General features: G+C 34.6%; 2 protein-coding genes across 2 annotated transcripts in view; one reads left to right on the top strand and one right to left on the bottom strand.

Annotated features, from left to right (window-relative positions):
- LOC139770900 (synaptotagmin-10) overlaps positions 1–11,947 on the top strand; it is a 30,493-nt gene that overhangs the window by 3,016 nt on the left and 15,530 nt on the right. The gene's annotated exons all lie outside the window — the stretch shown is intronic.
- On the bottom strand, positions 165–10,405 carry LOC139770893 (adenylate kinase 7). Its single transcript, XM_071703148.1, has 5 exons — positions 10,064–10,405; positions 9,314–9,465; positions 8,506–8,645; positions 7,049–7,207; positions 165–1,000 (listed from the first exon to the last, which is right to left on the bottom strand). Exons 1-5 carry the CDS (start codon positions 10,324–10,326, stop codon positions 665–667), a joined length of 1,050 nt encoding a protein of 349 aa, XP_071559249.1. The 5' UTR covers positions 10,327–10,405; the 3' UTR covers positions 165–664.

Consider the following 11,947-nt stretch of genomic DNA (forward strand, 5'->3'; position numbering starts at 1 on the left):
CGCTTGAATCCGAAATCAAATATGAATTGAAGATATAGAACGAGTACCATACTCAATACGATAAAATGAGAGAATTACGAAAAATTATAATAATTTTATTATTTTTTTAATACCAAATATGTAATTTGTAATTTAATTTTGAAAAATACCAATATATGTAAATATGTAATTTAATTTTAATGAAAGTGCGTGGTAGGGCATAACTGAACATTGATCTCTATGGAAATATGTAATTTAATTTTAAAAAATACGTAGTAAGAGAGAAGAGATTATTTAAGTACGTCATGTTATATTTAGTTCATATTGCACGTGTCTAAAGACAAAGTCACGTCTGGATGAGCACCGGCATTATTGAGTTAAAAAAATAACGTTTGCGTAAAAAAAATCGTCACAGTTAAGTTAACAAAGTTATTATCCATGACAAGTTGATATTGAATATCAAAGAGGATTTATATTGTCTTTTATTCAGGTGTCCGGTGGAATTCGTGTGATCTTAGATATATTAAAGTAACAAATGTCAACATATAATAATCGTTAAAATAATTGATAGAATATGATGAACGTTTTGAGATGCAATTGCATTTTCGTCTTTAGCTTGCACTATGTCAAACATTCAGATTAGTAAAAACTTACTATCTGCTTTAAGAATAATTTGATCAATTTGTTAAGCTTTGTCTTCAAATTCATCGGTTATTGGTTCAGCGAAATTCAATTCCTCCTTTTCAGAGTCATCAATTCCTTCATACTCGGAGCTCCGTTCGAGAATCGAAATCGCATCTATCTGCCTGCCCACGTCCTGCATTTCACTTTTTTCTATTTTGTCCGTGGTAGATAATTCATCCTGCCTTTTCAGGAATTGCGCTACATCAGCCTCCAATCCTTCCCTCGGAAGGACATCGTTTTGTTGCCGGCCGATAGCATCCAAGAGCATGCTCATTGTTTCCGTATAATCCGGCTCGAACATTCTTCCCTCGGGATTCTTTTTAAATAAATACTCGGCCTGGAACGGGAATATATTTCTTACTCAGTCAGTGCGATATTTCAGCGCGCCGTGAGTTTGGTGGTCGAATAACAATAAGTATTTTGATAAATAATTTGATGCACGAAAATATTTTATAATATATATAAAAAATTATAATTAACTTGCAAATAAAGCACAGTACAGCGTCAATTAATTATGAGATATAAATAAAAGTAATGCGATGCGCGTTTTATTACAGATAGAACTGACTCAAAGTACTTTAACTCACTGCACAATTCTTTTTTTAATTGAAATGCGTATCTGAAACTTTTTCCGGCTGTTAATTTCTATAATTAACCCGGCTCTTCCTGCATTCTTCACTCGTACGTGAGAATACGCGAGGTAGAATCGACCTCATAATCTGTTTAAAACGGGTCGTGTACCATCATCCCCTATCTACAACCAATATTACGACCCACTTTCACTTTCAATGTCACTCGTCCCACTTCGCTCTGATTTTTACATCAGAATTCTTCTTGTGATTCAACGTAGGACAACCTACGCATCGTTTTACCTTCACATCATTTCAATTCTCCATATACCGCGCGAAAGCTTTGCCGTGGTTTTATTTCTAACTGCAACAATGATTGACACAACAATGCAGCTATCATAAATGCTGCTACATAGTTTCACTGTAAACAATACCTAATGTGGGATCGTTCGATAAGCGGAAATGGCGATCGACATTTATAAAATGTGAAAGTTATTACGCGAGAAACCGTTATATATTATTATTCTGTAATTGTTTATTGTAGAGATATATTAAACGCTGCGCGCACAGGTCCATTATTTTCTATTATTAGATATACCAAACTGATGGTATACAATGAAATTTGACTATGAAATTTGACAATTAATAATGATAGAAATTTAATGATGTTCCATTTTGCATTGTTTTGGAGTACTGAATTATTATACTCATGAATATCAACACCGATTGCGTGAGGTTTGTCGCTGTTAATAAATTAGTTACTTCTGCGCTAAGCGTCATCTCCATATTTTACATGTGCATGAATACCTATACGGCGCCGGTACAATACGAGCCGATACGAGTGCCACAGAATACTTTAACTAATGAAAATATATAACTAATTTCGTAAATGATATCTTACGTTACAAAGATAATCCACACCGCTCGAAAATGTTTTAAGCAAATGAGTTAAAATACAAAATTAATAAAAAAAAGAAAATAAAAGTATATTAGTCTGATTTCTTTATATATAACATGCATTTGTTTTTTTAATACAATTTTTTCTCTTCGGTAGCATCCACGTGCCATTTTTAATGTGTTTTATCCAATTTTCTTTCATACATCGATGTTGTGAAATAACTTTTTAATAGACGTATCTGTTACCTGTTATGATCGCGATGGGTTTAAACTTGAGTTTCACGAGACGAGATTTGTTACGTGAATGGAAAATCGAAATTTCACAACGTACAAAAAGCTTTTGTTCTGTAATTTCTTAAAGTTTCTTATTTTCTTAGAAAAATAGCCATCGGAAGTATAAATAATTTTACTAAAGTATTCGCTATTTTAAGATTCATGATTTCATTACTTCTCAGGAAAATTGTCTGTCGTGTTGTAAGACTACGCTAATGTAATTTGTAAAGTTGTAAAATTTTATTACGTCACCCATTTGTATTTATGGCAGCTATGTGAATGTTACATTGCATTGCATTCGTAATTTTAGCACAGTCATGACGTCGCACATCGCGCATTCCACCTTGTTATTAATTTTCCTTTGTAACTTGTTCCGCGCGACCGGCACGCTCTTATGCAAGAGCGTCTAAAGATACTGGCTTATTGTTGCGTTATCGTGTTCTATTACCTCGCAATCTCGTATTCGCTCGCGTCTCGATATTTCCCAAACAACGTTAGAATCCTGATTTGTTTGCACGCGGCCCGCATAGAAATGATCACATTATCTACGTCTAAGAGATATTAGAGTTCGTTTTATCGAATTTGCGCGCACAGGTATATAATGATGGAGGAACATATGGCTCAGAAAATTTAGTTGAGTTAAGACTACGCAAGTCCAATATAATATTTAGAAAGTAATACGTTTACACGTACGATTTTGATGGTCACGTTTTTTTATAATTAAATGAAATGACACGTAGGACTACTTCGTAGATCGATACTTAGAATACACAGAGTGAATACGATTGAATATTTGTCATTCGAGCGATAATTTAAGGCAAATACGAAAATAACAAATCTACTAAAGATGTTATTAAAGGTGTAAAAACTTTATACAATGAAAATGAACAATTTACTATATACAGATTTTGTTTGACTGACATTGCACGAAAAGATATTGATCATAACACTTCGCTAGACGAGAGATAACAATCCCTTTGATACTGTGTACGACGGGTAGCTGAACGATCGATCGAAGTGACGAGACGAAGAACCTCGCCCATATTTTATCAAGGGGTTTTGGATCGCAAACGCACACATTTGACTTCTATATGCATTTGTAGATGAGGTTGATAGAAATAATAATAATATAGTCTCGAGTCTCAAAAACGTGGGGAAAGATATTTTCTGGGGCGTGAATTTCGCATATTACCATATGTAAAATTAGCTAATTGACTGCACTGAAAACTTTGCACTATTTAACTTAAATATTATAATATCACTAACTTTATATAAAATAATATATTTATAATATCGTCCAGACTTCGTTGCGTTCAGGATACTTTCCTATGGTGACGGCAGTAATGAACAAACTTATTGGTTTGTTCGACTAATGTCCAATTCTACCAATATAGATTAACTTTAAACTCTTTTTATTTTACTTTTTTATCTTTTTCTAATTATTAGAATTGGAAAAAGATGAAATCATGATTCAATGTTGTACGTCAATGGTCCATTTTGGGCGAAGTTCTTTTTATCAAACAACCTTCATCCAGTTCATCGGCCTGCGAATTTTCGATGTAAAATGTGTTGCTGAGATACTCTTGGAATATAGTTTAGTACGATGAATCCATGATCTTCATAAATTTATAATCCAAAGATTAGACAGGAAGATATAGAAGATTGTTTTGAAAGCTTAGAGGCTTAGATCATTAAACGAGCAGAAGAAATTCAATTTCTTTCATCGTTGAAAGAGATAGCGTTCATAATTATGGATTGTGGCAGTAAATGTCTCCTTCAAAAAACAATAACTCCGAAGAACGCTTTAAATGTAACCGCACATTGTTGCATATTACCATCGACTCGCTCTGATAGCACTCCGAGACTGCATTTATTTGAAATGATTGTCTTTTAAATAATGAATTCTGAAGATCGGGCATATTACTATAATAGCATGATATACTAATCTACTGAACCCGCTGAGAAATGTCGAAGATAATATGCATTTACTTTATCGACGTTGCATCTCCCTTTGTTAACTTTTTGCCTCTCTTTCTTTCTCTCTCTCTCTCTCTCTCTCTCTCTCTCTCTCTCTCTCTCTCTCTCTCTCTCTCTCTCTCTCTCTCTCTCTCTCTCTCTCTCTCTCTCTCTCTCTCTCTCTCTCTCTCTCTCTCTCTCTCTCTCTCTCTCTCTCTCTCTCTCTCTCTCTCTCTCTCTCTCTCTCTCTCTCTCTCTCTCTCTCTCTCTCTCTCTCTCTCTCTCTCCTCTCTCTCTCTCTCTCTCTCTCTCTCTCTCTCTCTCTCTCTCTCTCTCTCTCTCTCTCTCTCTCTCTCTCTCTCTCTCTCTCTCTCTCTCTCTCTCTCTCTCTCTTTTCTCCTCGTATCTCTTCGTCGTTTTAGTCTCGCTACGATGTTCTATCCATTTATGAAACTATGTATACACAATGAGAACTTTCTATTACCGATTTTAATGAAAAAAAATCAGTCTAAAAGAAATCATTTTAATGAATTGAAAGTGGGTAAGAACTTTCTTCTATGTAGACGATTTTAAGATTAGGGGAAATGGAAAATTGAAAAAATAAAGATAATGAGATCCGTCATTCGTAAAGAGGTTGCAAAGAGGATTATAATGTTTCGCGTCGACAAAAGTTTCATAATGCAATATCAAGAATATGCACAAGTCGTATGTATATCTTTCAAATAATTTTATATAAAATTGTATGCGAAATTTCATCTGAGAAAGTAGTTCAAGTATATAATAATATAACATAATTAAGTATAATAATAATATAATTAAGTATAAATGCTTAAAATGTAAAATAGTACATAAAATATATAAAAGAAACAAAATTTAATTTAACAATTTGCAATAATAGTGTAGATTTTTAATCGTTGAATTGCGTCAAGAATATGCACAATATAATTATTTTTTAAATAATTATATATATAATTCTGTTTACAAAATATTTTATTTAACAAGATATTATAAAAGCATATACCTACATAAAATGAAATAAATTCATAAAATGTAATAAAATGTATAAAAGAAACAAAATAATTTTATATAAAATTGTTTGCAAAAGTGTAACGCTAAATTCGCGATACTAGTATTGACCTTAAATCATAGAATTGCGGTTGTATAATGATCTCTGAAGAGATCGATCGTGAATACCAAATTAAAACGACTACTGAAGCCGATAGTGAAAAAAATTGCTTATGCCCTTTGCGTTTCTCCGTAATAGCGGACCGATCAAAACCGACGAAGCTCGAAATCACGAAATTATAGATAGAAGGTCCCGATATGGTCGACGGAGAGCCAAGAGAACGGTCATGCTCCTATTCCCCTCGTGGTTCGATGCTCCGGAGTAGAACGGCGTCTAATCGTGAGCAGCAACCTATCGATTTCCACGGGAACGGGATTCGAAGTGTGAAAGTTGTTCTCGCATTCGCACATGCGAAATGTTCCTTTCGCGACGATTGCCGAACTATGTCGAAAATCTAACGGAATTACCTAATTTGGCGATGCCTTAGAGTGGACGTTCGCACACCGAACGGGTCCCGACAGGGATTTTATTTGCCGTCTAACGCTCCTGTCTAACGCTTTCACTCCTGTTAATCGCAGTCATATGCGCGAGTTAACATTTTTTTCTAGCCAAACCATCACTCAAACATAAATCGTCGTTCGAAATTGCTGTTTGAAATTTCATTTACATTTATTTAAAATTTTTGAATGATAGAATTTATTCCGCAAAGTTTAATCTCGAATTATTTTTATGCTTATTTAAGCGAGATATATTGATGTATTTGTTCAATAAAATTATAAAATAAATTAATCTTTTAATACCGCGAGATATTTTTCAAACAGTTTAGAGAACTGTAATGAAAGAAATAAACTGTAATATAATATCTTTAATATGCCTAGATTTTTAAACTCCATTTTATACGTAAAGAAAAACAACATATATTTGACAATTTTAGAGATCTTCAAATAATTTAAAATATATATAATTTCATCAATAAACTCTTTATAATACGTAAGGCTATATAATTTTTTCCCGTTGTTCCGGCATGAATTGATGATTACGGCAAAGCCATCTATCAGCTGCAAAAAATTCGGGTACGCGTCATGAAACGCAGTACATGCAGTATTGTCACGATTTTATACGATTTGCAACGATTTTATACATTTATCAAACAAGTTAATCTTAATTTGTCTTGTATACTCCTGACATTGATATCTTCCCTCTGACGAGGGATAATGTCGTCAAATGTCACGCCGCGCCGTGATCCCGCGGGTACGGGACAAACTCTGAATTTAATCGAATTGAAAGGGGGTCACTCGACGTAATTACTCCTGAGCTTCTTCAGTAAAACAAACTAAAATTCGTTAAGATCGTCGAAGTTTAGTCTGCCAGAACGCGGCGATACTATAATTCATTTGTTGCAGCGTATTGTGCAAGTTTGGCAAATTAATTTCATTGCTTTCTTGTGCCACGTTTCTCGCTTTTGCCTTACACAATTTCCATCTCGAACTATTATCTTAACTACCGTTGAAACGGTAATTGCGATGAAAATTTACATACTACTATCTTTTTTTTTTGTAATTGAATGTAATATTTTTGCGGTAATGAGACGTTAATAAAAGATAATAAACAATGATATACTAACGAGAAAATCTATTGGATCCTCCGGTCGTAATTTTGCAACTTCTATCAAAGCTTCGGTCAATGTCGGAAAAACGTACTTCATTAGGTAATGTCGTAATGGCTCTGCCAAAATACAAAGCCTTTCTTCTTCCTCTTGTTTCAACTTCTCCATTAAGTTCATCTATAAAAGACAATGCTTTATCCGTTATACAATCCGTATCACTGAATTGTTGATATTGTTGACAATCGAAGAACATCGAATCCAGACAAATTAGTGGTATATTACAACAAAATTTCCATATTACATAAAATAATCATGAATAAGAAAAAGGTTGAGAGCTATGGTTGACATTTCACAAGATAAGTATTTTACAATGACTGACATGAGAAAGAAAGTCTTGTTTGAGATCTAAATAATTTAATATTTGCGTATTATGTAATATGTGAGAAATTTATTTTTTATTCTTCTTCCGCTCTACCTAGATGATTACTGTCGTGTAATTACGATTTTGCATGTACAAAAGAGCTATCTTATGAGCGGCCAACCGTGATCGATACGCATTTGCATTTGCCGGTAGCTTGAGACACTAATGTATAAAACACGGGTACACAAGCTCTATATGCAAAAAAGTCCCGTAAACTTCAAACACAACTAATCCTGGTCAGTCGCGTAACTTTACCGGATACGTGCATAAAAAACAGATTAATATTGCAAGCTAGTAACTTTAACTCGTCTGGTTCGTTTAATCTCCAAATCCGCTTACGAGTCACTAATTTGCCTTTAAAAGTAATTTCCCAGAATCGGGAAATTTTACACTGTTCCGTAAAACAACGTACGTAATATGCACATTGCAAATCCCTAGCGGAGAAATTAGAAATATTGACCCAGTATAGAAATATTCGTCGATGCGGACATAAATTTCGTCGAGATCAATAGTGTGGTCATTTATGACCGACGGTGCGGTTTGAGATTGAAAGAAAAGCTGAATATCTGCTTCGAATTACGCCCAGCTAAGCATAAACTTGATAACTGCTCTCGTAATTACATTGAATAGATTAAAAGCTCGTTCATGAAGGATATGCATCTATATTGCAATAGTATAAAAAAGAAAAGAGAAAGTAATTAAATATGCCAACCGCATTAAATGAGCTATATTATCCTAATTATTGCAAACGTGAACTTATTTTACGTTCCTTGATTTGAATACATTTTACCTTTAAACAATTGAGGGATAGTTTGGCAATTTCAATAATTAAGTTGATTTTGCATGCAAATTAATGGCTTATATATACATCGGCAAATTTGATATTAAAACATTAATATAAACAATTTTGGGAGCTAATTTATTACCTATCTCTATATATCACACTAATTCAATATTTCCTTGCATATATAAATATTTATGCGGAATAAATTAAAATACATTTAGTTGCATAGACATGCAGTCTGACTTTTAAATACAAAAAGAATTTACCAACCCATTCCGTCATTTTCTCTTCGCGCTGCCGTTTACATTCCAAAATTTCTCGCTCCTTTCGTAATTTTTCCGCAATTTCAGCAGCACGTGCTCCTGCTTCAGTGCGTTTTCGTGCAATTTCCATTTCCTCGGCTGTTGGTCCTAGACGAAAAAAAAAAATATATTTCAACGTTTTATGATCTCTAATAAAAAAAATTATGATAGAATAACATAATCAATTAAACAATAATAAACTTCATAACGGCTTTCTAATTACAAAAGCTTTTTTGCCCTCGCTATTAAATCATATAAAATTAACTTAGATATAATTTTATTAATCGGTACAAGAGCCAGTTTCTTCGATATCGGTTCACGCTAATTGAACATAACTGAATGTGTTCTCCTTTTCTCTTTGTAGATCGTAGATATAATTACGATACGAAACAAAGAAAAAACGAACTAAGATTGACCAGCAGCGAAAGAATCGACCTTTATAGCTAACGAGAAATACAAGCGTATTAAAAATTAAGGCCGCTGTTCCAGAAATTATTACTTGATACTTTGAAGGAAGTTTATATCTCGTGATCGATTCAACGGGGCTTTATCAGAGAATAAGTCCTCTTTAATTTCACTGCGAACAATAGGAGGCATCGTCCCGTGACATTTATCTTTTCGTGAGTTTAGAAATGGCAGAAATAATGGGCGTACGGTAACAGGACACGCGCAACAATATTGGAAACGGATAGAAGACGTTCCATGTGCATATTGTGAAGTATGGTAAAAGTTGAGATGACATAAAATCGCGGGAGAGAGTATGAATTATCGCGCACCGTAATTTCTTGGTTTTCCTAGCTTTTCCAAGCAGCGATAAATCGTAGGAAACATATCCGGACAAGTGTCAGTTTCCACGGAGATGACGAGTGGGTGGATTTCCATCTCGTCGAATAATTGTAGCGGCGTGTTATCGTCCGTATTTCTTTCCCTGGAATATCATCCGTGATACAATGCGTTCATTGCAAAACTTTTATGTAAATATAAGCTTTCGTATTTTAAAACGGCAAGTTATTTATATAAACAGGCAAAACTCACACACAGTTTTGCCTGTTTGTTCCGCAAATGCAGAATGTAAATAAACTATACAGATCGCATTAATGATAATTTATATTATTTAAATACGGTTTGTAAAAAAAAATTAAGAAAATACAGGCTTTTTAAAATATATATATGTATAATATAATAATTAAACACATTTTTTCAGCTGAAAATGTATTTAATTGAATTAAAATCGCTCGAGTAATTCCTGTTTTAAGTTGTGCCGTATCGCAAAGTAACTTAATTACCACATAATTTTTAATTGCCTTAGTATACTTGATTTTCTCAGTTGTTACATTTTATTGCGGATGCAATCGATCATTATCCATGCACTTTCCAATCCCATTTGTGTGGGATTGGAAGCTAGCTTCAATATCGATCCCCCCCCGTCAAAGTTGTCACGATATTGATATGAATAAACCACAGTTCTTTTCATGTGCAAAAATACCTTCAAGCCACCGTATATTTTTCGTATATGTAATTAATACCTGTATTCTCTCATACGTCGTAGCATGTGCTCCTCTGTATAATGCGTGTTTTGTATTTCTCTTTCTGGACGATTTATGATTCGTTCCTTCAGAAACTCGTCGCTCGCTTCCAAAACTACAACCAATTCCGGCAAGATCGCCGCGTTAACATTTCTAACTTCGACATTCTCGTCCACGAATTTCTCTTCGGCTTCCTCTAAACTCTCCTCGCTGATCATAAATAGATTTCTGGCTTGTTCAAGAGTTTTCGGATGTCCATCCATCACGTATCCGTGATTCAAACAATCCTTCGTATTCAACCGGTTTAGGAACAACCTTCCACATTAATTGATATTTCTACTATTATTTGAACAATACAAAATATATCATTTGCTGATATCATAATATTAATTAAATCGTTTACAAAGGTAGATAAGTTTTATAAATCTCATTAAAATTTATGCTTTAAGTTTTGCAGTCAGAACGTCGCATTATAAATTTTAATCCGTATTTGAATATATGCTATTTCTGGGTAAACAATCCAAGTATTGTTTTCGACTTTTAATTAAATACTTTCTTGCAACATGTTACATCCAGGCTATAAAGTTGATAAAGCAGGGTTGTGACCTGCGACGTAGAATGAAATTTATTCTACGCTGCTACGTTTGCGTCGAAACTTTGTGTACATCTCGTGTAACTTATCTGGCAAGAGAATGATGTTCAAAGAAGTACAGTGCATTTATGAGGCATCGTACGCGAAAAGCCTTGTTCCGCTAGTTTTATAGTCTCTAGAAAAATGTTGAAAAAATATACAAGAATCCATATTCATTTATTACGGATTTGCACGCGCATCGCCGATATATCGATCCGAATAGAACGTAAACCATATTATAGGAGCTCGTAAACGCGTTTTCGGTTTTCATGCAATTAGCGTTGTCGGAGAAAGCATAACCCCATGGCTTTTAACTGCTAACTGCACTATTGCGCCATTATACCATTAATCAGATAACGTTACAGCGTCAACGTGATTACAGTACCGCAACGCAGGAAATAAAGCCGGTTAACGATGTGAGGCAGCGCTTTCCAAATATATACGCGAGCTTGGTGACGCCGAGCTCGAGTAACCGCTCGCTGAAGAGATATTGCAAAAATAGCACATAAATATTTAATAACTTGTTCAAGATGATATCGTCGAGACGGCCATTATTCGCTGCCATGTTAGACCGGATCTCGTCAAGCTGCTCCTGCAACTTTACCGGGCTCACAATAATCTCTTTTTTGTCTTCTGCATCTTCTTCCTTAGCCCCTTTACCCTCGTCGCCAACAGCACTTTCTGCTGCATCTCTCAGGTCATCTTGTGCTGTATCTGCTTTCGCGGCTTCGATGTCGTCGACCTTAGAATTGCGCGATTGCTGACTTTATTGCTAATTGTTATATACAGAATGTGTATTAACAACAATTTTCACTTTTCGTGAATAAATACAAGCTCACCAATTTTTGAATTGTATCAGAGATCAATGTTTTCACGTGAACGTAAGGTATTCCATAATGTTTCGCGAGATATCGAGCGATCCGGGTTTTCCCAGATGCGGGTGGACCAAGAACGATTATTTTCACCGGGCGTATATTTCGCGCTGCTTTATATTCCTCTATGACTGCGTCTACAATGTCTCGGAACGGCATGTCAAAATACCAGCGTATTCGATCGATGATATATACGGGATCGATGTTTAAATCTACTGTCATCTGATCGTATATCTGCTGTGAAACTTCCGGCAGTAAAAGGGCCTCTTCCTTCGATACGTTTTTCACCTTACCGGTAGTTAAACCCTGACTGATTTTCTGTTACAAAGATATTAATCAGAAGCTAAAAATACTTTATATATACATCGTAGTACATTAATT

Source organism: Temnothorax nylanderi, unplaced genomic scaffold, assembly GCF_030848795.1.
Source record: "Temnothorax nylanderi isolate EJ_2023f unplaced genomic scaffold, tnyl_v1.0 TNYL_tig0034_pilon, whole genome shotgun sequence".
NCBI lineage: Eukaryota > Metazoa > Arthropoda > Insecta > Hymenoptera > Formicidae > Temnothorax > Temnothorax nylanderi.

Excerpts from the sequence above, each read along its gene's own strand:
- LOC139770893 (XM_071703148.1), bottom strand. The coding sequence starts at position 10,326 with ATGGATGGACATCCGAAAACTCTTGAACAAGCCAGAAATCTATTTATG. Across the intron at positions 9,466-10,063 it reads CGACGTATGAGAGAATACAG|GGAAAGAAATACGGACGATA; the intron begins GTATTAATTACA and ends ATGATATTCCAG. Across the intron at positions 1,001-7,048 it reads AGGATCCAATAGATTTTCTC|GCCGAGTATTTATTTAAAAA; the intron begins GTTAGTATATCA and ends TTCCCGTTCCAG.